At 46.7% G+C, this 26,504-nt stretch overlaps 1 protein-coding gene across 1 annotated transcript in view; it reads right to left on the reverse strand.

Annotated features, from left to right (window-relative positions):
• NPAS2 (neuronal PAS domain protein 2) overlaps window positions 1-26,504 on the reverse strand; it is a 152,658-nt gene that overhangs the window by 72,435 nt on the left and 53,719 nt on the right. The window contains exons 3-5 of the mRNA XM_068967324.1: window positions 19,495-19,643; window positions 8,256-8,347; window positions 1,378-1,467 (exon numbers count right to left, since the gene is read on the reverse strand). Coding sequence (XP_068823425.1) covers window positions 1,378-1,467; window positions 8,256-8,347; window positions 19,495-19,643 — 331 coding nt within the window. The remainder of the gene's footprint in view (window positions 1-1,377; window positions 1,468-8,255; window positions 8,348-19,494; window positions 19,644-26,504) is intronic.

The raw sequence follows: 26,504 nt of genomic DNA on the forward strand, positions 1-26,504 counted from the left end.
TTCCAAGGGCTCTCGGGGGAAACGACCCCCAGCCTCATACGCCGTGGATATGGGCTGAACCACAATGTCAGACAGATTTGGAGTAATGCAAAGGCATCTGCCTTGTAAAGTGAAAAATGCTGGGCCACCACATGCAGTGATCTGCAAAAGAAAATCATGGACAGTGGCTTTGGTCTCCACCCAGTGTCATCAGCAGAGTAGGGAGTGGCTTCTGAGTGAAAGTATGACCCAGGACCATGTGAGGTCCTGGCAGTAAGCAAAGCTGGGCTCAGCACCCAGGGGGGCGAGCTACCCACAGAGCAAGGCCATGGCGCTTCCAGGCAGGCACGGCTAAGGAGTGGCCCCCATGGGCCTCCAGTATCATCCCAGCCCATGATTTCCCATGACCAGGAACCCAGGGCAGGCTGCTCCCCTCCCCATCAGTGCCCTAGCCATACAACCGCCTGTGTGTGGGAACAGGGGGTGATGGGGGCTGAGCGGTTTGGTGGGAGGAGACAGGAGAGAGAATATTTTATCCCCGTTAGTCACAAAGGATGCTCCTGATACAGCGTGCTTCCAGGCCAGACTCTGTGGGAATAAATGCTGGTGTGGCAGGAGGTGGAAGGCTGGCCAGACCCGTTCCCCCCAGGGGCCCTCCAGCAGTTGAGTGCTGCTCTGTGAGTCAGAGCATCCTGATGGGGGTACCAGAGAGCCAGAGAGGCTCAGAAGAGGAGGGGAGTATGAGGGAAGAAGGGAGGGAGAGGGGAGGGAGGGAAGGAGGGAGGGGCAGAGGAAGGAAGGAAGGGAGGCGCGTCCACGGCACCGCCCCACTCCATGCCCCAAGGGGCTCCGTGGACTGCAGAGCTCGCCCTTCTGCCCAGATCCTCCTTGCCCCCAAGGTCCTCCTGGTCCAGCACCTGCCCCACCCCCCACGGTCATCTCTGTCACTGGACCCTCGCTACCACCAAGTGTCACACCTCCTGCACCCCAGTCACATCTCCAGGGACCCTCAAACCCCGTCTCGCCTCCAGCCATCTGGCGCACACGCCTGCACCTGCTCGCAGGGGACCCTGTCTTCCTCTGCAGGTGTCCGTCAGCCTCCAGAGAGGCTCTGAGCTCTGACAGCTGTGTCGTGGGTGTGTGGCTTCCGGGCAGTTTCCAGGAGAGTGGAGGGTGGGGACGCACCCTGGCCCCTGTTTCAGGTCTTATGCATTCCAGGATGACACAGTCCTACCCCTGCCCTTTGTCTGGAAGCACCTGGGGCTAGGCCTGGCCTGGTCAGGACTCCTCGACCCTCCTCACACGCAGACCCTGCAGACCTGAAGCACCTCAGCTCTGAGACCCGAATGGGAAAGAGGATCATACATACTGGCAAAGGCCGTCTGTGCAGAAACTCACCGGTAAGTGCCCGAGGAGAGGTGTGATGCTGTCAGAAACATAGAGGATGCTGCCATCCGTCGTCACGGCGATGATGAAGCCATCCAAGGCCTGCGAAAAACGCAATAGGTGAAGGCTCTTCCGTCATGCTTTTATGCAGGAGGGGATCACTGGAGCCAAGGACCCTGGGTTACAACAACGACTTCATTTCATAATTCTTTGAATATTTCCACGACTAACCTCACAGCACTTTTTTTTTTTGGTCTTGTATACAAGTTGGTCTCTTACATAGAACTTGTCTAACCTAGGCAAAATGGTTGCAAAGCATGAAAGGGCTTAGTGGAAAACGGGACCTACGGTATCATGAAATAAATTCAGTGGTGGAAATTACCTGAGTACATTTACTGATAAGTGTGCATTTCGGCTGAATCAGAAATATCACACTTGCCATTAAAAGGTATCAGTGAAGAGTTCATGATCCCTGTTCTCCATCCCCAACACCACTTTGAGTTCAGTGGAAAACATTTACTAAAAGATACAGGAGCTCATGGGCTTCTCCCAGGGTGGGGCAGTGGCAAAGAATCTGCCTGCCATCTCAGGAGACACAAGAGACATGGGTTCGATCCTTGGATCGGAAAGATCCCCTAGAGAAGAGAATGGCAATCTGCTCCAGTATTCCTGGTTGGAGAATTCCATGGACAGAGGAACCAAGCGGGCCACAGCCCATGGAGTTGAAAAACAGTCAGAATGACTGAGCAACTCACACACACACACACACACACACACACACAGAGGAGCTCACAGAGGCATTAAAAACAGAAAGTGTGCCTGCTGGTCCATTGCCATAGAAAGACTTTCTGAAGGAACCCTTTATAAAGAACATTCACATTAATCCACCAAAGTGAAAAGGAAGGGCTGATGGGGAAAGGCTGGGTTACTCGACTAGGTCCATGAGAACAGTCATCCCTTAGCGTCCATGGGGGACTGGTCCCAGGGCCCCCGCAGACACCAAGTCCCACAGATGCTCAAGTCCCCCAGAGTCGCCCCTGTATTCACAGGCCCTGCATTCTGGGATTCAGCCACCCGTGGGTGTGAAACCCACAGACATGGAAGGCCAACTGTATTTCAGCATGCCTGGAAAATTCATTTGTTTAGAAGTTTTGACTGAGTGCCTGCTGTGGGTTAGGTGCACTGCCCTCGGAGCCCATGAGAGAACAGACAGGCCCTCCGCGTTTTCTCACAGAGCCACCAGCTGTTTGGTTTTCGGGTTCCTAATCAGGTGCTCACAATGCTTTCACACGTCACACAGAAAGGTGATTTCTAAAATTCAGACTCTGTCCAGCAGAGAATGGGGTCATCCGGGCAACTCACCATACTGGCCTGCCATGGAAAGGGAAGAGATGAAAAACAAAAGCTTTCTCCCCCAAAACAAATATCCGAGGACAGAAGACGCTCATGCATGTAGCTGGTCGCTGCAAACCATCACTGCTGCCTCGCTGATTGTAATGTTGAAATAGCATCAAGCACAAATGTGTGGATTCTTCTACTTTGGGGGAAAAAAATTCCCAAAGTGAAGTATGTGTTTAGAAAGTTCTGCAAACATTTTGTATCCCCTCAGCTCTATCTTCCCAGGGTATTACTGATCTTCTGTGCAGCCAAGAGGGCATGGATTCTTTCAGGGTAGGAAGGTACAGCTAAGGAAGTGCCTGGCAGCAGCAACCAGAAGTAGTCCAGAAGTGTACAGAGAAGGGTCCCACCGTCAGCACATACCACATGGGAGAGAGTTCTTTTCACTGGGAAAATGACTACTAAGGTCACTGACTATTTAACACTTCGGTTCTGCAGGGTTGGGAAGAATCCCTTGGAGGAGGAAATGGCAACCCACTCTGGTATTCTTTCTTGGAGAATACCATGGATAGAGGAGCCCGGTGGCCTATAGTCCATAGGGTTGCACAGAGTCAAACATGACTGAAATGACTTAGCACACAGCACACACTGCAGGATTTGAGACTGAAATATCTATTAAAGCACGTGGTTTAAGTGGACCCCATTCTCTTCGATTATATCTGTGGTTTTCAACTGGGGGCAACTCTGCCCCACTGGGGACATCTGGCAATGTCTAGAGACCTTTCCGGCTGACACTTCTGGGGTGGGCACTGTAGGCCTCTAGTGGGTAGAGGCCAAGGATGCTTTGAAATATCCCATCTACAATACACAGCATGTCCCTACCACAAGGAATGATCAGGTCCAAAACGCTAATTGTTCTGAGATGGAGAAATCTGCAGCCAGATTTACCAGTCATGGTGAACACCAAAGTACATCCTGCCTTTGTGTTCCGTCGCTCAGTCGTGTCTGCCTCTTTTGCGACCCCATGGACTGTAGCCCGCCAGGCTCCTCTGTCCATGGGATTCTCCAGGCAAGAACACTGAAGTGGGTTGCCATGCCCTCCTCCAGAGGATCTTCTGACTCAGAATCGAAGTTGCATCACCTGCGACTCCAGCATCAGCAGGAGGATTATTTACCTGCTGAGCCACCTGGGAAGCTGCAATATTCTGGTGACCTTTATTTCTTTTCCATTTAAGTATTTTTCCTAAATTAAAAGAAATCATATTAGTAGCGCTCCTGGAGGTGAATTTTTCTAAGAGGTGGAGGCATTGTGGATGACGTCAGCGGGACCGTTTTGGAAACAGCAGATTGAAATACTGGGAAAAGCAGGAGCAGTCTAAATTCTCTTCTTGCACAGTGAGCCCATGCCCTCTTGAATTTATAAAGCAAGTGGGTGTTAAAAAGCAGGAGGTATTTATGGATGGAAGATAACGCTCATCAGCCCATTGGCATTTTCCATCAAACGCACGAGGATTACGCTGAGTCACTGCGTTAAGAATGCTTGTGATGGTTTCAGAAGTCCCACTGGCAGCATTTGAGAGTGACTCAACAGGACGTGATTAAAAAAGCGGTGTGCCCCTCTTGTTGAAATGGGGACTCTGGCAGGAGCTTCAGTGGACATCCGAGATTCCATAATGGGCTGAGTTTCACACCTGCCACACACCAGATGGAAATGAGATGACCCCTCTCTGCCAATCCCTGGTTCTGACAGAGTGCTTCTTGTCTTCTCTGGGACAACCTCTGGGCTAAGAGAAAAGATGGCTGTAGCTTTTCTGAACAAAATGCAGAAACATCGCATATTCCATAACTGCCTGTCAACAAGTGTCCTTTCCTTTGAATTTACTTGTTCTAACGCTTGTGGCCACCATCTTGGGCAGCTTTCACTCGACCAGCTTGGCTGGCTGCAACCAAGTCGCTTTCGCTCTTTCAAATCCCACAATGGTATGAGTTATCCTGGAGTCTGGTTTGGGGCCTTTCTGGGAGAAGAAGAAGGAAGTGGGGATTCATACTCAGATGACACCAGCAGTGCCATTCCCTGGGGTCTGATGGGCTCTGTCCTGGGTTTCATCTTCATTTAAAGAAGGAAACTCCTAGTTATGAAGACATGACATCTGGATTCCTTATGCTCCCTGCAGCGGCTCTGAACAAAGGAGGGGGGTGTGCAGCTGGAATGGGATGCGTCCTATGGAGAGGCTGCATCCTGGAAAATGAGAGCATCATCCCATGGGGGCCATTGCAAGGAAGGCATACGAGGCTCCTGTCACCCATCACCTGGGCCGTGCCTCCTGAGGAGCAAAAGGGTGGAAGACGAGCCTAAGACAGTCAGAGACAAATCTAAAGTCCTGGTTGGAGGGTCTCCCCGGCGCCTCACAGATGCTGTTTACCCAGAATGCCTGCTTGTTGTACAGGCTTAATTGGGGTCCAATTCACTTATGTAGCATGATTTCCTTTAGGCTGACTTCAAAGAGTCTACGCTAGGAGCAGAGGAAAGTGCATAATGCATGTCCATACAAATCTAAACTCTTCCTTTTCTAGAAATTTCAGCCTTCTAAATCTCAGTTCAGCCCCAATTTTCATCTTTCAAATAAAAGACTGTTATAAGAGAAAAGGAAGGACCCCTCATAATAACCAAGGGATTGGTCTAAGAAGACACCACAATTGTAAACATATATGCACCCAATACAGGAGTACCTCAATATATAAGGCAAATGTTAACAGACAGAAAAGGAGAAATGGACAGTAACACAATAATAGTGGGGACCTTAACACTTCACTGACATCGACAGACAGACCACCTACATGGAAAATCAAAAAGGAAGTACGTGCATTCAATGACACATTAGACCAGGTGGACGTAATTGGTGATTACAGAGTACTCCGTCCGAAAGCAGCAGAGTACAGTTTTGCTTCAAGGCCACATGGAACATTCTCCAGGACCGACCACATGCTGGGCTGCAAAGTGAACCTCGGCAAATTTAAGAAAACGGAAATCCTGTTGAACATCTTTTCTGACCACAACACTATGAGATCAGAAATCAACCACACACACACACACACACCCTGAAAAAACCCTGCAAAAAACAAAAATATAGGGAAAGTAAACAATTTGCTACTAAACAGCTAGTGGATCGTTGAAGAAATCAAAGAGGAAATAAAAAATACCTAAAGACAGATGAAAATGAAGACACGACAATCTAAAACTCTATGGGGCTCAGCAAAAGCAGTTTGAAGAGGGAAATTCATAGAGATATGAGCTTACCTCCAGAAACAATAAAAATCTCAAATAAACAACTTAACCTTACATCTCAATGCACAGGAGTTTAAGCAAACTCCAGGAGACGGTGAAGGACAGGGAAGCATAGTGTGCTGCAGTTCATGGGGTCACAAAGAGTCAGACATGACTGAGCGACTGAACAACACCCACCTTACACCTAAAGCAACTAGAGGCAGAACAAAATACCCCCAAAGCTGATAGCAGGAAAGCAATCGTAAAGACCAGAGCAGAAATAAACAAAATAGGGACCAAGCAAACAACAGAAGAGATCAGTGAAACTAAAAGCCGGTTCTTTGAACAGATACACAAACCTATAAACCTTTAGCCAGATTCATCAAGTGAAAAAGGGAGAGGGTCCAAGGCAATGAAATCAGAAATGCAAAAGAAGAAGTTACAACTGACTCCACTGAAATACAGGCCACCATGAGACTACTATAAGAAACTACATTTTTAACCTTATAAAAATCTTGTTTCCTCAAACACCTTTGATACCTTGAAATTCCCTTGGGGGCGGGGAGGGTAGAATGTGCCACAGGCTTCCAAGAGTGTTATGTGCTATAGGGTTATGTGTTTTAATTACTTTTCCCTAAGAATTAGGAGATAAAACGATTTCTGTGAAATAGCATAATGATACATTAATTCAACCTTGTATATCACAAGCTGCTCTAAATTTAACATACTTAAAATGCATTGCTTCTGGAGAAAGTTCTGTATTTTCTTTAAATATAGTTCACATGCAGATTTAAGTCTCTTTCATCTCATGCAAATGTTCATTAATGCCTTTATATTTCATAATATTTGGACAGCTTCATTCTGGCATTTTCTTACTCGAGTAACTTTCTGTTTTCTGCAGTTAATCTATGTAAATGAAAGTTTATATCAGTCTTATATAGGCACAGGAGATGAGATCTAGAAAGCTGGAGCCCAGAGGCACCTTCTATTACCCTGCCGGGAACCAGTGACACAGCCAGCATCTAACTTCTTTTGACTGAATCCATCCACCCCAGCTTTCTTCTTCTTCTTCAGGGGCTCAGACACACCACCTCTGGGCCTTTCTCTATGTCCACCATGGTGTCTGAACACTCCCAGTCTTATCCCTAGTTTAGAAGTCAGAACTGGCTGGATGCTTTTGCAGTGACTTATCCTCGTCTGGGCTTCCCCAGTCGCTCAGTGGTAAAGAACTCGCCTGCCAATGCAGGAGACACAAGATATGCGGGTTTGATCCCTGGGTCAAGAAGATCCCCTAGAGGAGGGCAGGGCAACCCACTCCAGTATCCTTGCCTGGAGAATCCTCATGGACAGAGGAGCCTGTTGGGCTACAGTCCATGGGGTCACAAAGAGTCGGACGTGACTGAAATGACTTAGCACACAGCACATCCTCATCTGTCCTGAGAAGTCTCACCCCTAGAGACACATGAGGCAGGCCAGGCACTCAGATTAGCCAGCCTTTCTCCAATCTACCCCAGCAGATGGGCGCAGGCACATAACTTTTCAGAGGAAGAAATGTGCATTTCTCCACACACAGAGAGCACACTCTGGGGGCGTGGGGGGTGGGGCATGGCCATGTATGGTTGATACCATACACCATGTTGATGAAACAGGACCTCAAGTTAAAAGCATAGTTTTAAAAGAAGATTTTTGCTTTCAAAATGTGTTCTACCAAGAATATATAATTGTTGCATTGGGCTTCCCTGGTGGCTCAGAGGGCAAAGAATCTGCCTGCAATGAGGGAGACCAGCGTTCGATCCCTGGGTCGGGAAGACCTCCTGGAAAAGAGAATGGCTACCCACTCCAGTATTCTTGCCTGCAGAAATCTATGGACAGAGGAACCTGGTGGGCTACAGTCCATGGGCTCCCAAAGGGTTGGACACAATAGCACACAGGCATATGCATATACATATTCCACATAAATACCCTCGCTCTCCCTACTGTCGGCTCCTTCCCCACCTGGCTCCCCTGTTAGGTGTCCTCTGGTTGGGAGGCTGGAGTGGGTCCGCCCTGCAGTCACCATGGCAACAGGACATATTCACCCTGAGTTTGGGGATTCTGGCTTTTCCTGCCCAACTCAGTAGCCAAAACACACACCACAGCAGGCAGATTTTTTTCAAGAGTCTGTCTGTTCCCAGCCTTCCTTTCAGGGTCAAGAACAGTTGTTTACTTCAGGCACAGGGTCTTATCTGGAACAAGCAGCCACATTTTAATCCGCAACCCATCAAGCTAATTGAAACGTGCCTCTCACCTCCAACATCAGCTGGGTGAATTCTTCATTACTGAGGAATGAAGGCTTCCAGTCCGGCTGAATGTCACAGATTTCCGTTTGCGCTGAGACTTCTAAAAAAAAAAAAAAGCACAAACAAGCTTTCAGATGAAAAGACACCTAGAAACTGGAATTAAGAAATGATACGTGTGTTATTTCTATGCAATTTCGTATAAATGTGTAGTTTAATAAAAGAAGCGGATATAAGGACATATGCTACTCTGATCTCCAAGGATGGGGTAGAGTAGAGATAATAGACCCTTGATGTTTTCTCATTTTGACCTTTAATGAGGTCTCTGGGAAGAGAGCACCCCACCCTCTGCACCAGGCGTAGTGCCTGCGATTAGCACACGGCACCTTGCCCTTGAGTTTCTACGTGACAAAGCCCATCAGCAGTGGCCGGAGTCAGGTAGTTGCCACCTGGGCTTTCCTGGTGGCTCAGTGGGTAAAGAATTCACCTGCAGTGTGGGAGATGGGGGTTCCAACCCTGACTGGAGAAGATCCCCTAGAGAAGGAAAGGGCAACCCACTCCAGTTATCAAGGCAACAGGAACAAGGACAGGGGTCGGGGGGCATGTCCTTAAGCTGCTTCTTCATGGTCAAGGCGAAACAAAATACTTCTAACACCACACACAAAAATAAACTCAAAATGGATTAAAGATCTAAACGTAAGACCAGAAACTATAAAACTCCTAGAGGAGAACATAGGCAAAACACTCTCCCACATAAATCACAGCAGGATCCTCTATGATCCACCTCCCAGAATTCTGGAAATAAAAGCAAAAATAAACAAATGGGATCTAATTAAAATTAAAAGCTTCTGCACAACAAGGAAAATATAAGCAAGGTGAAAAGACAGCCTTCTGAATGGAAGAAAATAATAGCAAATGAAGCAACTGACAAACAACTAATCTCAAAAATATACAAGCAACTTATGCAGCTCAATTCCAGAAAAATAAATGACCCAATCAAAAAATGGGCCAAAGAACTAAATAGACATTTCTCCAAAGAAGACATATGGATGGCTAACAAACACATGAAAAGATGCTCAACATCACTCATTATTAGAGAAATGCAAATCAAAACCACAATGAGGTACCACTTCACACCAGTCAGAATGTCTGTGATCCAAAAGTCTACAAGCAATAAATGCTGAAGAGGGTGTGGAGAAAAGGGAACCCTCTTACACTGTTGGTGGGAATGCAAACTAATACAGCCACTATGGAGAACAGTGTGGAGATTCCTTAAAAAATTGCAAACAGAACTACCTTATGACCTAGCAATCCCACTGCTGGCCATACACACCAAGGAAACCAGAATTGAAAGAAACACATGTACCCCAATGTTCATCGCAGCACTGTTTATAATAGCCAGGACATGGAAACAACCTAGATGTCCATCAGCAGATGAATGGATAAGAAAGCTGTGGTACATACACACAATGGAGCATTACTCAGCCATTAAAAAGAATACATTTGAATCAGTTCTAATGAGATGGATGAAACTGGAGCCGATTATACAGAGTGAAGTAAGCCAGAAAGAAAAACACCAATACAGTATACTAACGCATATATATGGAATTTAGAAAGATGGCAATGATGACCCTGTATGCGAGACAGCAAAAGAGACACAGATGTGTAGAGCGGACTTTTGGACTCAGAGGGAGAGGGAGAGGGTGGGATGATTTGGGAGAATGGCATTGAAACATGTATACTATCATGTAAGAAATGAATCACCAGTCTATGTCTGATGCAGGATACAGCATGCTTGGGGCTGGTGCATGGGGATGACCCAGAGAGATGTTATGGGGAGGGAGGTGGGAGGGGGGTTCATGTTTGGGAACTCATGTACACCCGTGGTGGATTCATGTCAATGTATGCCAAAACCAATACAGTACTGTAAAGTAAAATAAAGTAAAAATTAAAATTAAAAAAAAAAAACAACACTTCAGCGAGCTGGGATTTTAAAAATTCCAGAAACATCTTAGGGCATGTAGTTCCTAACCTACTGCGTTTGTACAGATTGCAATGTATGTTTCAGCATTTTCAGTTACTGAAGTATAATTCGTTATACAAATACATGCTGCTTAGTTGCTTTGAAGGCCAGAATTTACTTTTCCTAAAACTTTCTGGGGTTAATTTGTGCTTCGCCCGTTTCAAGTAACTACCTTGTTCGCAAGACGTTATTAGTATTTGTAAATCTAATAGTCACTGGTCTACACAAAACTCTGTAAACACCCTGATTTTCCTGTCCTTTTGTGTGTGTGTTTTTTTCTTTATAATAGATGATTGAAATTGTTTTTTTCCTATTCATGATTTAGAAGAATTTCTTTCTGCTTCATGACTTGGTAATTTTGTGTAAATTCTTAGCATTTTTGTCAAGTTTGGGAAAACACCAATCAAATTTCTTTCCTAGAAGAACTGTAAAATTTCAGGGCATTTCATCTTTTTTTTTTTTTTTTTTTTTTGGTTCACTGAATAACCTACAATGCTTTTGCTTTGTTTTTTAATTTTTATATAAGTTTTTAAAGTTTTTCTTAATGTGGACCATTTTGAAAGTCTTTACTGAATTTGTTATGATATTACTTCTGTCTGTTTTGGTTTTTTGACTACAAGGCGTGTAGGATCTTAGCTCCCAGACCAGGGATGGACCCCACACCGACTGCATTGGAAGCTAACGTCTTGACCTCTTGGCTATATTCCGCACGTTGTACAGCACATCCCTGAGCCCGTCCTACGCCCGACAGTTCATCCCTCTCATACCTCCACCCCTTGATTGTCTGCCCCCATCATGGGTAACCGCCAGTTTGTTCTCTACATCTGTGAGCCCACTTCTTTCTTGTTATACTCACCAGTTGTATTTTTTTAGACTCTCTATATAAGTGATATCATACAGTATTTGTCTTTCTCCATCTGAATTATTTCACTTAGTATAATGTCCTCCAAGTCCATCCATATCGCTATGTGCTAAATCGCTTCAATACTGCCCGACTCTTTGCAGCCTTATGGACTGTAGCCTGCCAGGCTCCTCTGTCTATGGGATCCTCCAGGCAAGAATACCAGAGTGGGTTGCCATGCCCTCCTCCACGGATCTTCCCAACCCAGGGCTCGAACCCACATCTCCTACATCTCCTGCCTTGGCAGGTGGGTTCTTTACCACTAGCACCACCTGGGAAGGCCCCATATTGCTGCAAATGGCATTAGTTCATTCTTCCTTATGGCTGAGTAATCACCTGCTGTGTATATGTACCACATATTCTTCATTCATTCATCTGCCAATGAACATTCAGGTAGTTTCCAGGGATTCCAGCTCCCTGACCAGGGATTAAACCTACACCTCCTGCATTAGAAGGCAGTCTTAACCACTGGAGGACTGCCAGGGAAATCCAAAGAATTCAGTGTTATAATCAAATCTCTGATTTTTCTCGGAGATGGCCGAGGAATAGGATGGGGACACCACTTTCACAACAGAATGGGAAAGACTAGAGATCTCTTCAAGAAAATTAGAGATACCAAGAGACCATTTCATGCAAAGATGAGCACAATAAAGGACAGAAATGGTATGGACCTAACTTAAGCAGAAGATATTAAGAAGAGGTGGCAAGAATACACAGAAGAACTATACAAAAAAGATCTTTATGACCCAGACCTCAGTTTTCCTAAAGGAAATCAGTCCTGAATAATCACTGGAAGGACTGATGCTGAAGCTGAAACTCCAATACTTTGGCCACCTGATGCGAAGAACTGATTCATTTGAAAAGACCCTGATGCTGGAAAAGACTGAAGGCAAATGGAGAAGAGGAAATAAATTTTAAAAATAAAAAGGAGAATGGGGACGACAGAGGATAAGAAAGTTGGATGGCATCAGCGATGTGATGGACATGAGTTTGAGTAAGCTCTGAGAGTTGGTGATGGACAGGGAAGCCTGGTGTGCTGCAGTCCATTGGGTTGCAAAGAGTTGGATACGACTGAGCAACTGAACTGACTGAACTGAATTGAATTTCCAATGGCATTTGATGGGACCAACATTACAAGCTGTAGGTGACTGGGCAGGATGAGCAGAGCAATATGGTCCAAGCGGCTTCTAAATAGCAAGGGAAATACAGCCATATGGGAGCAATATTTTAGGGAAGCATTGCAATTGACAGTGGAACCCCCAAAGCCTACCATAGTGTAGGTTGTACTTATGCCTAGAACACCTGCCTCCCAATAGCTCGTGCTCCACAGGAACCAGCAGGACAACGTTGGGCTATATATGGTCAAGGAAGAATCTAGAAAATGGGGCAGAAAGTAGGCTGGTGGGGTGACTATCACCCTGCCCAACAGGGACATGTCTCCTCGCTCTGCCGTCTTCCCTACCCCACCCCCACCTTCTAAGGCAGACGTCTGGAAGGGCAGGGGTGAGGACTGGGATTTGATGTTGGGAGAAGATGACATCAAACCAGCTGAGACTCACACAGGAAGAGGAAAGCACCCAAGTCAGCCTGGTCCTGTGGAAGTGACAGTTAGATGGCCATGAATAAGGCTACGCACTATGCCCTACTATTGACATAATTTAGAGGCTTCTCTTCTGTAGTAGCTCGGGCAACCCACTCCAGTCTCCTTGACTGGGAAATCCCATGGACAGAGGAGTCTGGTGGGCTACCGTCCATGAGGTCACAAAGAGTTGGACATGACTTAGTGACTGAGCATGCTCCTGTAACAGATACTGATGACACATTTCTTTATAGAGAAACATGGTCAAATTCTCATTTTGATTTGGAATTACTTCCAGAAGTATGCACTCCAGGATCAAGGTTTATCTCCCAAACTGAGAAAACAGGGATGCTTGGCAGATTACTGACGAAAGAGCTAAGTTATTTTAATGACTACCTGAATAGCTAATGGAGAAGGCAATGGCACCCCACTCCAGTACTCTTGCCTGGAAAATCCCATGGATGGAGGAGCCTGGTGGGCTACAGTCCATGGGATCGCCAAGAGTCGGACACGACTGAGCAATTTCACTTTCACTTTTCACTTTCAAGTATTGGAGAAGGAAATGGCAACCCACGCCAGTGTTCTTGCCTGGAGAATCCCAGGGACGGGGGAGCCTGCTGGGCTGCCGTCTATGGGGTCACACAGAGTCGGACACGACTGAAGTGACTCAGCAGCAGCAGCAGCAGCAGCATAGCTAAAATATCACATGGTCTCCCTTCAGGATGAAGGCAGAAAGCACACCAAAATCCACAGTTCTGGGCCTCCCTGGTGGCCCAGTGGTTACAAGTCTGCCTGCCAATGCAGGAGACACGGGTTCGATCCCTGATCCAGAAAGATCTCACATGCCATGGAGCAATTAAGCCTGTGCATATCAACTACTGGAGAAGGGAATGGCAACCCACTCCAGTATTCTTGCCTGGAGAATCCCATGGACAGAGGAGCCTGGCAGACTACTGTCCATGGGGTCGCAAGAGTTGGACACAACTTAGCGACTAAGCTGCCACCACCATCACATCAGCTACTGAGCCCACGTGCCCTAGAGCCTGTGCCCCGTAACAAGAGAAGCCACTGCAATGCGAGACCCACACACTGCAATGAAGAGTAGCCCCCGCTCCCAACTAGAGGAAGCCCTTGTGCAGCAACGAAGACCCAGCACAGTCAGACATAAATTTAAAAAATGTATCAATCCACAGGTCTTAACCCTGAATGCACGCTGACTTCACCAGGGCATCTTTAAAAACATGGATGTTCAGGCTTGACCCAGGGGTGATCTGGTGGAAGGCTCTCCGTCCCCACTTCAGCCGTGTTTTTCTATTTCTAGGGTATAAATACTCAGACCCTCACTGGTTTAAAGCTGCCAACATGATGTCAGCTGGCTTGCAAAACTCTTAAAAGTTTAACAATTATCTTTTGTAAGCAGGTACAAACTGGCCCCAGCTCACAACCTGGGTTCCATCTCTAGACATTCTGATGTGTTATTCTGCGAGGTGTGACCGAGTTATATATATTTTTAAAAGCTTCTTGGGTGATTCTAAGGGGCCACCAGGGGTGAGAACTAATAGTCTTAACGGCCACATTGGGGCTTCTCTGGGGGTCTAGTGGTTAAGAATCCTCCTGCCAATGCAGGGGATACAGCTTCAATCCCCCCTGGTCTGGGAAAATCCCACATGCCACGGAGCAACTAAGACCGTGAAGCTCAAGTGCCCTCTAGCCTGTGCCCAGCAACGAGAGAAGCCACTGGCGTGAGAAGGCTGCACACACCACAACCGAGCATAGCCCCCACTCACTGCCACTGGAGAAGGACCATGCAGGGCAACAAAGACCCTGTGCAACCAAAACATAAATGAATGAATAAGCAAGTTAAAAACATAAATGGCCACACTAATGAACTGCTAGAATGTGGCCATGATATCTGTATCTAAAAGAGTCCCATACCTCACCTGTCATAGAGAAGCAGAATGCTTTAATGTTAAAAACTTGGGCTCTGGAGGCAGAACAGCCTGGGTTAGATTCTGTGCCTTCCTGGCTGTCTGACACTAATGACCTAACATCTTTTCACTTCAGCTGCCTCGTCTGTGAAATGGTACAAGTTCAAAGGGCCACTATGAGGCTCCTATGAGTTATACCTTGGTGAATTACTCTTTGGGGCTTCCCTGGTGGCTCAGATGGGGAAAGAATCTGCCTACAGTGCAGGAGACCAGGCTCGACTCCTGGGTCAGGAAGACGCCCTGGAGAAGGGGATGGCTACCTACTCCAGTACTCTTGTCTGGAGAACTCTATGGACAGAGGAGCCTGGCGGACTACAGTCCGTAGGGTTGCAAAGAGTTGGACACGACTGAGTGACTGACACTTTCACGAGTTACTCTGTGGAGGCCTTAACCAACACCTGCCTGGCTCAGGGTGAGCCCCAAAGGAATGCAGATCATGCTCCTTAGAAGATGCCTGCAGAGTTCACAGCCCTTTGGATTATAAGTACAGTCATTGCTTGTTTTTTGTTTTTGCTTTAATACAAATTTTGGTCCAGCCACTATATCTCTTCATAAAATCTGTCATGGATTTTCTATTTTCTTTTGTGTATGGGATAAGGATGAGGGAGATCTAGGGTTGATTCTGGTTGCATTTCAGTGGGTTGTGTGGGGTAGGGCTCTGTCTTATGAAAAAGGTGAGGTGGACACAGAAGCTCCAGGTGGTAGCAGGATGAATTTCTGCTGACCCATCCTCTCCAGCTTCCAGATTCGACAATTCTGTAATTCCACAGTGGGCAGAGCCCAGCATAAATGTCACACGGATGAACTTGATCCCGGTTGTCCTATTTCTCAGTGACACTGACCTGGTTTGCGTAATTTGCACAAAATATCTTGGGAATCAAACCAACCTGCTCTTCCATTTAGCTAAATCATCATTTAGGACATATAACCATTCTGCTTAAACTATTAGGGGCAATCAAATGCTGCTGCAATACTTTATTCCAATCCCAGCTTGATTGTTCTCCTCCAACTTTTAACAAAAGCAATTAACATGTTCTTTACTCTCCCCTGGGCAGCTATGGGGCGGGGGGCGGGGGGGAAAAAAAAGGAGGCTATATCATTACTGTCACATTTGTAATAGGTATATACAATTATGACAGAAATAATAAAAGAATAACAAGTATAATGAAACTTTCTAGTGTCCCAGCTGTGCCCTCTCCCATGAAATCATCTTGTCTGGGAAAATGTTCAGTGAAGGAGAAGCCTCATGGCAAGCACAGAAGAACTGTAATTATCTCCTCAATAATCTGACATTTATGACTTTAATATGCTTGGTTGCTTGGTGTCATGATTAAGAAAAAAAGAGAATTCTGCTCTTCTTGCTTGTTAATAGTTCCTGAATCCTCCCAACTGTTCTTAAATTTTTTGGTACCATCCACAGGCAAGTGGTAGCACTCGGTGGGCAATGCTAGGAGTTAAAAGGGCTTGCGTGTGTGCTAAGTTGTTCTAATCATGTCCAACTCTTTGCAAGTCCATGGCCTGTAGCCCGCCAGGCTCCTCTGTCCATGGGATTCTCCAGGCAAGAATACTGGAGTGGGTTGTGCTGACCTCCTCCAGGGGATCTTCTCGACCCAGGGATCAAACTCACGTCTCTTAAATCTCCTGCATTGGCAGGTCGGCTCTTTACCACTAGCACCGCCTGGGAAGACCAAGAGGTGAAAGGGTTGAAGGGGAGTAAAATGAAGAGAGGATAGTTTGAGAAAGATGTAAGTTCAAGGATGGATTCAAGTTGTAAATTCATAGAATGGGATACTAGGTACCAAGGAAGAAGAAGTAGCCATCGAGCTGGAAGTGCCCAGCTTCATCACACAAACATGAGGTTCATAATATACGATTTCATCTGAATAAGGCTCCAACAGGAAAAAACCCATCTCTGGTATTAGAAGTCAGTCAGAGGGGACTTCCCTGGTGGTCCAGCGGTTAAGGGTCTGCCTTGCCGACGCAGTGGACATGGGTTCAATCCCTGCTCCAGGACCTAAGGTCCTACGTGCTGCAGGGCAACTATGCGTGAGCAGTACAGCTCTGAGCCCAAGACCCACACCTGCTGAAGCCTGTGAGCCCAGAGCCTGTGCTCTTCACCAGGAGACGCCGCCGCAATGCACACTGCAACGAAGAGTGACGCCCACTCACTGCAAGGAGAGAAAGCCCACGTGCAGCATCACACCAGCGAAGGAAGAAAGAGAAAGGAGGGGAGGAAGGAAGGAAGGTAGAAAGCAGTCAGAGAGTATCTTCGGGGAAAGCAGAGTTAAATAGGAGGGGCATCTGCTGGGGAAGCTTTCATTTCGTGACCTGGGTGTTGGTTTCCTGGCTGCATTCCCTCTGTGATGACTAATTCAACCATACAGTTATGACTGTGTATTTTCTGTATGTGTGTTATACCTTTATAAAGTGTCAAAAAGTTTTTTTTTTTTTTAAGTGGACTGCTGGGATAACTAGATAATCTTAGGTCAAAGGATAAATTCTGACTCCCTCCCTTTTCCTATATACAAAAGAGTAACTCAAAATGGGCCAACTATCTAAATGTTTAATTTATGGCTTATATCTAAATGCTTAAATTATAGCTTAAAATTATAAAAGTCTGGCTCCCCTGGTGGTTCAGTGCTTAAGAATCTGCCTGCCGAGGCAGGAGACGTAGGTTTGATCCCTGGTCCAAGAAGATCCCAAACGCCATGGAGCAACTAAGCTCAGGGGCCACAGCTATTGAGTCTGTGCTCTGAAGCCTGCAAGTCGCCAGCTACTGAGCTCACGTGCAGCAACTACTGGAGCCTGCGCACCCTGGAGCCCTGTGCTCCACAGCAAGAGAAGTCACCACAATGAGAAGCCCGCACACCACAACTAGAGTGGCCCCCACTCTCCACTACTGGAGAAAGTCCACGCACAACAACAAAGACCCGGTGCAGCAAAAAACAGCAATAAATAAATATTTTAAAAAAGAGAGTGAAAAGACAACTCACAGAATGAGGAATATATTTGCAAATTACGTATCTGATAAGGGTCTAGTATCCAGAAGGTATGAAGAACTCTTACAACTCAACAGCAAAAACATAAATAACCTGATTAAAAATGGGCAAAGGATTTGAACTGACATCCTCAAAAGATGATGATACAAATTGCCATTAAGTCCATGAAAAGCTCAACATCATTCAGTATTAGGGAAATGCAAACCAAAACCACGATGAGATATCACCTCTTACCAACTAGGAAGGCTACAATAAACACACACACAAACACACACACACACAACTGTCAACAAGTACTCGTGAGGATATGGAGAAACTGGAACCTTCATACATTGCTGTTGGAATGTAAAACGGTACAATTGCTATGGAAACCAGTTTGGCAGCTTCCCTAAAACTTAAACACCGAGTTACCATTTGACCCAGCAGTTCCACTCCTAGATACATGCCCAGGAGAACTGAAAATTATATCCACTCAAAAATAAGTACAGGAATGTACACAGCATTATTTAACAGCCCCCAAATGAAAATGCCCAAATATCTGTCAAAAGATAAACAGATGAATGAAATGGTATATCCATACAATAGAATATTATTTGGCCGTAAAATGAAATGAAACACAGGCAGTTGCTAACATGCGGATGCTAAGTGAAAAACGCTGGAAAGAAAAGACCACATATTGTATGGTTCCATGTGCATGGGGTGGGTTTAGTCGCTAAGTTGTGTCCGACCCTTGCAACCTCATGGACTGTAGCTTGCCAGGCTCCTCTGTCCATGAAATTTTCCAGGCAAGAATACTGGAGTGGGTTGGCATTTCCTTCTCCAGGGGATCTTCCCAATCTAGGGATCAAACCCACATTTCTTGCATCTCCTGCATTGGCAGGCAGATTCTTTACCACCAGCACCACCTGGGAATCCCCACAGGGTTTCTTTAGGGGACAATACATTTAGGTAGTGTTGATGCTTGCAGAACCTCATGAAGAGATTGTACCAAAAACCACAGAGCTATAACCTTTAAAGCAGTGAAGTTTATGCTATGTGAGTTACATCTCATTGAAAAAAAAACAGATTTGACATTAAGTCAGTTAATTATTTTTCATTACTTTTTACCATGGTGTTACTGAGAAGGCCAAAGACTTTAGAGGCGGTGGTGGAAATGAATGGAGACGTCAGTACAGTTTAAGTCAGTGGGAAATTAATACCTGGGCATGGTGCCTGCAGGGCTGAATGAAAAGGACTGCTCTAGACACTTTTAATCAAGATGCTCCCATAGTTGGTGCTGCCCTGCTTGGGCTGGGTGCTACCTGTGAGTCTGCCCCTCTGGCTGAGAAAGCAATTTGGGAGGGGCGTGTCCTGCCCCAAACCTGCTGGAGATGGGGTTTTTCTGGAGGGTGGAGCGTGTTGTAAAGAGGAAACCCATGACCAAGGAGGTCAGGTTTGCTGGGGAGAACCAAGCAGGAAGACAAACGATAAAATGAGAGAAAAGTGAAAGTATTAGTCATTCAGTCCTGTCTGACTCTTTATGACCCCATGGACTGTAGCCCACCAGGCTCCTCTATCCATGGAATTCTCCAGGCTAAAACACTGGAGTGGGTAGCCATTCCCTTCTCCATCGGATCTTCCCAACCCAGGGATTGAACCCTGGCCTCGTGCACTGCAGGCAGATTCGTTACCATCTGAATCACCAGGGAAGCCAACTTGATAAAGCCGTCAAGTGGAAATGGCAGGAAGAGAAATAAAAATGGAAAGAGGGTCACGGTTACCATTGTGTTTCTGCAAGAACCCAATGACCTTCTCCAGCACGGTGGTCTTGTCCATCTTCCGCGTGTTGCCAGGCAGCATGGAGCTGAGTTCTTTGATGAGGACATTGAACTGGTCCCGACGCTTCTTCTCAGACTTGTTTCGGGAAGCTCTGTCAACACAAAAAGGGCAAGTGTTAGTCTCTCACTCATCTCTGACTCTTTGTGACCCCATGAACTGGAGCCACCCCCAAGCTCCTCTGTCCATGAGATTTCCCAGGCAAGAAAGCTGGAGTTGCCATCTTCTACTCCAGGGGCTCTTCCTGAGCCAAGGATGGAACTCAGGTCTCCCACATTGCAGGAAAGGCACAGGTTCCTGGAACATTCCACTTTCAGAAGGTTTTCTTATGGGCTGGAGGTACTTTAGGTCAGAGTGTATTCTTCTGAGATAATCTGATCAAAACTGTTCAAGGAGGGACTTCCTTGGTGGTCCAGTGGCTAAGACTGTGCTCTTAATGCAGGGGCCCAGGATCCATCCCTGGTCAGGGAACTAGATCCCACATGATGCAACCAAGAGTCTGAATGCTACAAGCAAGATCAAAAAGCACAGCTAAGAGCAGGTGCTGCCACATAAGTGAGAACAAAGATTCAAATGATGGTCCTAATTAAAAAAACAAAGACAAACAAACAACAATAGAAAATTTTCAGGGAAAGGAACATTTGTCACATTTCCGAGCTGGGTGACGGGGACAGAGAAAATGTTCTGCTAGACTCCTGGACACAGAGACAGACAGTATTAGTGAGTCCTGTCAGTCAGTCAGTTGCTCAGCTGTGTCCAACTCTTTGTGACCCCATGGGCTGTAGCCTGCCAAGCTCCTCTGTCCATGGGATTCTCCTGGCAAGAATACTGGAGTGGGTTGCCATGTCCTCCTCCAGGGGACCTTCCTGACTCAGGATCGAACTGTCTTCTGCATTGGTAGGTGGATTCTTTCCCACTGAACCACCTGATGCAAAATCTTATACATGGGCTCCACAGTCAGAACTCAGCTGCTCTGACTCCAGAAACAAACAATATTCTTCATCAATATAAATAGCCCTGAAGGGTTTGCTTTTAATAGCCCATTCTGAAGCCCAAACCAGGTTCCTTCTAACCCAGAGCACCCAGCTTCTGGTACCAAGTCACAAAGGATAGGCAGGCACCCCAAGCATCCAGTAGAGAGCCAGTACCACCAGGGCACAAGCCCTGTCCCCTGCCCCAGAGCTCATCGTCCTGCTGGGGAGTCCAGGCACACCCCCACAAAACCATCCACAAGCCACACGTGGTCCAGAGCCAACGTGACAGGGGTTGCACGTGACTGCCAAGCCGCTACATGTATCTAAACCCTTTTTAAAATGACACAGTAGGACTTCCCAGGTGGCGCAGTAGATGAGAGTCTGCTTGTCAATGCAGGGGAGGTGGAGTCGGTCCCTGATCCAGGAAGATCCCAAGTGCTGCGGAGCAACTAAGCCCATGAGCCACAGCTGCTGAGCCTGCACTCTAGAGCCCAGCAGCTACAACTACCGAAGCCCATGTGCTCTAGAGGCTGTGCTCTGCAGCAAGAGAAACCACTGCAAGGAGAAGCCTGGGAAGAAGAGCCCCTGCTCGCTGCAGCTAGAGAAAGCCCATGCACAGCAACAAAGACCCAGCACAGCCAAAAATGAGAAATAAATTAATTAGAAAAATGACACGGTGGAAACTTCAATGCACATTACAAAGTGAAAGAGCCAATCGAAAAAGTCTCCATACTCAAGGGTCCAACTCCATGACATTCTGCAAAAGGGAAAACTATGGCAATGGTGAAAAGATCAGCAGGCCAGGGGCTGAGAGGGGAGGATTGAAAACACAGAGTCCAGAGAATTTTTAGGGACAGGAAACTGCTCTGTATGATATCACGATGGTGCATGCATTTGCCCAAACCCATAGAATGTACAATCCCAAGAGTGAACTCAAAAGTAGACTATAGTCTTTGGGGGGATAATGACCTGTCAATGCAGCATCATCAATTGCAGCAAATGGAACACCCTTGTTGGGGGTTGTTGATAATAGGGGAGGCTGTGCATATATACAGGCAGAGGGCATATGGAAAAAGAGGGCATGTGTCCTTCCACCCAATCCTGCTGGGAACTTAAAACTGTTCTAAAAATAGAGTATATTTTTTTAAAAAATGAAATACTACACCACACAACTACAGAAGTAATCAGTGTGGAGCCACTTAGTTTGAGGGTCTTCCCACTGAGGCTCTGAGGACCAAAGTGTTCCGGGAACTTGGAGGGGAAACCATGGCTGCAGGGGCTGCTCTGTTCAACAAAGACCCCCGACCCCCACCCCTGCCACCGCCCCAGCCACCTGTACCAGCCTGGGAAGCAGGGCTGTCCCAGAGGCTTTGATCCTTAGTATATCACAGGCCCGGGGTCAGCTCTCAGCTCCGCAGGTCAAGCCCCTCCTCCACGGCCAGCTTACTTAAAGTTGATCCAGGGCTGGGAAGGCGGACTCACCCCTCCCACATTCAGCCCAGATGGATTTGTTCCAGAAAGTCAGTTTAGTGAGAGAACAGGGACCACAGCTGCAGAGCCCATCGAACTCAGTCTACTTTCTGGTCCAGGCACCCTGGGGCCCAGGATCAAGGTGTCTGGGGCAGCTAGTCACCCACCAGGAGGTCACAGGCCAATGTGCGGCCTGGACAGGATGCTGGTGGTGGTTGTTCAGTTGCTCAGTTGTGTCCGACTCTTTGAGACCCCATGGACTGCAGCATGCCAGACTTTCCTGTTCTTCACTGTCTCCCGGAGTTTGCTCAATCTCATATCTGTTGAGTCAGTGATGTCATCCAACCATCTCATCCTCTGCCGCCCCCTTCTCCTCTTGCCCTCACTCTTTCCCAGCATCAGGGTCTTTTCCAATGAGTTGCCTCTTGGCGTCAGGTGGCCAAAATATTGGAGCTTCAGCATCAGTCCTTCTAATGAATATTCAGGGTTGATTTCCTTTAGGATTGACTGGTTTGATCTCTTTGCAGCCCAAGGGAGACTCTCAAGAGTCTTCTCCAACACCACAGTTGAAAAGCATCAGTTCTTTGGCTTTCAGACTTCTTTATGGTCCAGCTGTCACATCCATACATGACCATTGGAAAAATCATAGCTTTGACTATACCGACCTTTGTCAAGCAAAGTGATGTCTTTGCTTTTCAATACGCTGTTTAGGTTTGTCATAACTTTTCTTTTAAGGAGCTAGCATCTAATTCTGTGGCTACAGTCACCATCTGCAGTGATTTGGAGGGTGCTGGTGGCCTGTGACAACTCAGTGGGTTCCCCTTAGAGGGATTCACCTGCCTTGGGGTAGGTATCAATATCCACAGGTGTCAGCATCCACATAGATTCGGGCTCCCCCAAGAGCACTTAGAAACCTAGGCATACACCCCAGATACCCTTTCCCTGGACACCGTGATGGTCACAAACATTCTGCTTCTTGCTACCCAATTAGACACGACCTGTCCTTTTTATTCTTAAAGTTTTTGGCTGTTCTGGGTCTTTGTAGCTGCATGTGGGCTTTCTCTAGTTGTGGCGCGCTGGGGCTGCTCTCCAGGTGCGTGCACAGGCTTCTTGCTGCCACGGCTTCTCTTGTTTCAGAGTACAGGCTCTAGGCACTCGGGCTTTAGCAGCTGTGGCACACAGGCTCAGTAGCTGAGGCGCACGAGCTTAGTTGCTCCCCGGCACGTGAGATCTTCCCAGACCAGGGATCAAACCCATGTCCCCTGCACCCTGCACTGGCTCTTAGCCACTGGACCACCAGGGGAGTCCCTCGACCTGTCTTGATTTCAACGCACCTGTTCATACATCACCTTTTGCTAATTTCATCTCAGTTTGGGATGTTTCCTGATAGCACCTAAGGCAATTCTTCAAAGTTCACCTAAAGCACATGATCGCTACCCTTACCTAAGGGTCTGTTCCTGTTCCTGACCTTTTCCTCCTTCCTGTCTCTCCTTAGAGTTTTGGGAGGGCCTGAAATCCTCTAGGTGTTTCTACAAAGGCCTCATTTCTAGCCGAGTCACTATCCCCAGGAACGCTCTCTCCCAATCACAGACTGGCTGCAGGTGCAACAGTAAGATGCCAAGGGGCCTTTGTGATAGTCCAGGGTAAAACCCATAGTGTTCAAACACATGAGGGGGAACAAAGGAGCCCTTTAACTTTGTGAGTGACTGTCTATGCATTATAAATAAATTTTCAGCCTAGATTTGAAGAGCGACATGCAACCTCCTTAGCCAGAAAAAGCTCTATGCCTGTCCTAGTTTGCCCATTATAAATTATTGGTGAGCGGATAACACCCGGCTCATTATAACTCTGTTCTCTTCTTCAATGGGTGTAATGACAATGAACACAGCCTGGCAGAGCCGATGATGAAGGCTTATATCATTAGTGACAGGAACACAAGCTTGTTTCCGTCAGCCTCCGCCTGGGACACACGATGGTGCCCGCTGGAAATTGGTCAGTGTCAGTTGGATCCGCAGCTCTGAGCCAAGAAGGAAAAAAAAAAAAGCCTTAAATGACCTTATTTCTGATAAAGGAGGCCTGTTTTGGCAGGCCCTGGGACCACCGGGCATAAGGCATCAGGAAAACACATTGAAAGACACTTAACCAGGCAGGTTTGGGGTTTGTTTTGTCCTTTGAGGCATTATTTATGTTCAGTGAAACTCATCCATATTATGTGTGTGGTTTGATGAATCTTAGTAATTGTCTGAAAGTGAAAAGTGAAAAGTGAAATCAGCAGCCTTGTCTGACTTTGTGACCCCATGGACTATAGCCCGCCAGGCTCCTGTGCCCATGGAATTTTGCAGACAAGAATACTGGAGTGGGTTGCCATTCCCTTCTCCAGGGGATCTTCCCAACCCAGGGACTGAACCCAAGTCTCCTGCATTGCAACCAGATTCTTTACCATCTGAGCCACCATAACCACCACAAAAATTCAGCTGTAAAATAGTTCCTCCACCCTAAAAAGTTTTCTCCTGCATCTTTGTTGTTGATCTCCCCTGGATCACAGCCCTGGGAAACCCCTGGTCTGCTGTCACTGAAGTTTTGCCTTTTTCTAGGACTTTATACAAATGCAATCAGCACAATGTAGTTGACTTTAGCACAAAGTTTTGGTGATTCATCCATGTTATTGTATATATTAATACTTCATTCCTTTTGACTGCTGATTCATAGTACGTTGGGCTGTTTTCAGTATGGGGGTATTAAGAATAATGCTGGGGGCTTCCCTGGTGGTCCATTGGTTAAAAATCCATGCACTAATGCAGGGAACACGTGTTCAATCCCTGATTTCGTTAGATCCCAAATGCCTCAGGACAACTAAGCCCATGCATCTCAGCTGCTGAGCCCGAGTTCTGAAGCCCTGCTCCACAAGAGAAGACACTGCCACGAGAAGCCTGCACGCCACAGTGGAGAGTAGCCCCCACTCATCACAACTAGAGGAGGCCCGCGGCAGCAATGAAGATGGAGCTCAGCCATTAATTAAACTAATTAATGAAATAATGCAGCTCTGACTATACAACATGGGAAATATAGCTAATACTTTGAAATAACTGTAAGTGGAAAGTACCCTTTAAAAATCATATACAAATTAAACAAAAGAATAATGCTGCTCTGAACATCCATCTCTCTGTCTCTGTGTAGACATAGGCATACATTTCTCTTTGGTACATACCCAGGTTTGAGTGGCTCAGACGGTAAAGCGTCTGCCTGCAATGCAGGAGACCCAGGTTCGATTCCTGGGTTGGGAAGATCCCCTGGAGAAGGAAATGACAATCCACTCCAGCACTCTTGCCTGGAATATCCCATGGATGGAGGAGCCTGATAGGCTACAGTCCATGGGGTCGCAAAGAGTCGGACACGACTGAGCGACTCCACCTTATGGTAAGTGTAGGGCTTCTCTGGTAGCTCAGCTGGTAAGGGATCTGTCTGCAATGCAGGAGACCCCGGTTCGATTCCTGGGTCGGGAAGATTCCCTGGAGAAGGGAACAGCTACCCACTCCAGTATTCTTGCTTGGAGAATTCTATGGACAGAGGAGCCTGGCAGGCTACAGTCAATGGGGTCGCAGAGAGTCAGACACGACTGAGCGACTTTCACATGCTAAGTGTATGTGTAACATTGTAAGACAGTACTATAGAGTTATACAGAGTGGCTCTCCTATTTCTGCATTTCTACCTACAATGTATGAGAGTTCTATTGCTCCACATCCATGCCAGCACTGAACACTGCCAATCCTTCTTCACTTTAGCCAGGTAGTATTATCTCGTTGTGATTGTCTTTTTATTTATTTTTATTGAAGGATAGTTGCTTTACAATATTGGTTTGGTTTCTGCCATACATCAACATGAATTAGCCATAGGTGTACATATGTCCCCTCCATCTTGAACCTCCCTCCCCTTCCCAGCCCTCCCCACTCCTCTCGGTTGTTAGAGAGCCCTGATTTGAGTTCCCTGGAGCAGCAAATTTCCAGTGGCCATCTATGTTATACACGGTAGTGTCTATGCTTCCATCCTGCTCCATTTGCCTCACCCTCTCCTTCCTCCCCTCTGTGTCCATAAGTCTGCTCTCTGTATCTATGCATCCGTCGCTCATTGTGGTTTTAACTGGCAGTTGTCTGATGATGAGTGATGCTCAACGTATTCTCACGTGTTTAATGCTCTCACATATCTTCTTTTTGAAGTGTCTGTTCAAATCTTCCACCCACTTTTCAGTTGTGCTGTTTTTCTTATTTTTATTCAATTTAAGAGAGAGAGAAAAAGAGAGACAGGGAGGTGGTCTGGGAGGAAGCGAAGGGGTATGTGTGTGTATGTTAAATACACCTTGATACAAGTTTCCACCTTTGACTTTGAATGCAGTGCTCAGTGAGCCCCAGTCTTATCTTTCTATCTTTTCTGGTTTCTCCCAGGGGACACTGTTGACCTTGCTAACACTCTCTGGGCACTTACTATGTAATAGCCCTATTTTAAGCACTTTACAT

Source organism: Capricornis sumatraensis, chromosome 1 (assembly GCF_032405125.1).
Source record: "Capricornis sumatraensis isolate serow.1 chromosome 1, serow.2, whole genome shotgun sequence".
Lineage (NCBI taxonomy): Eukaryota > Metazoa > Chordata > Mammalia > Artiodactyla > Bovidae > Capricornis > Capricornis sumatraensis.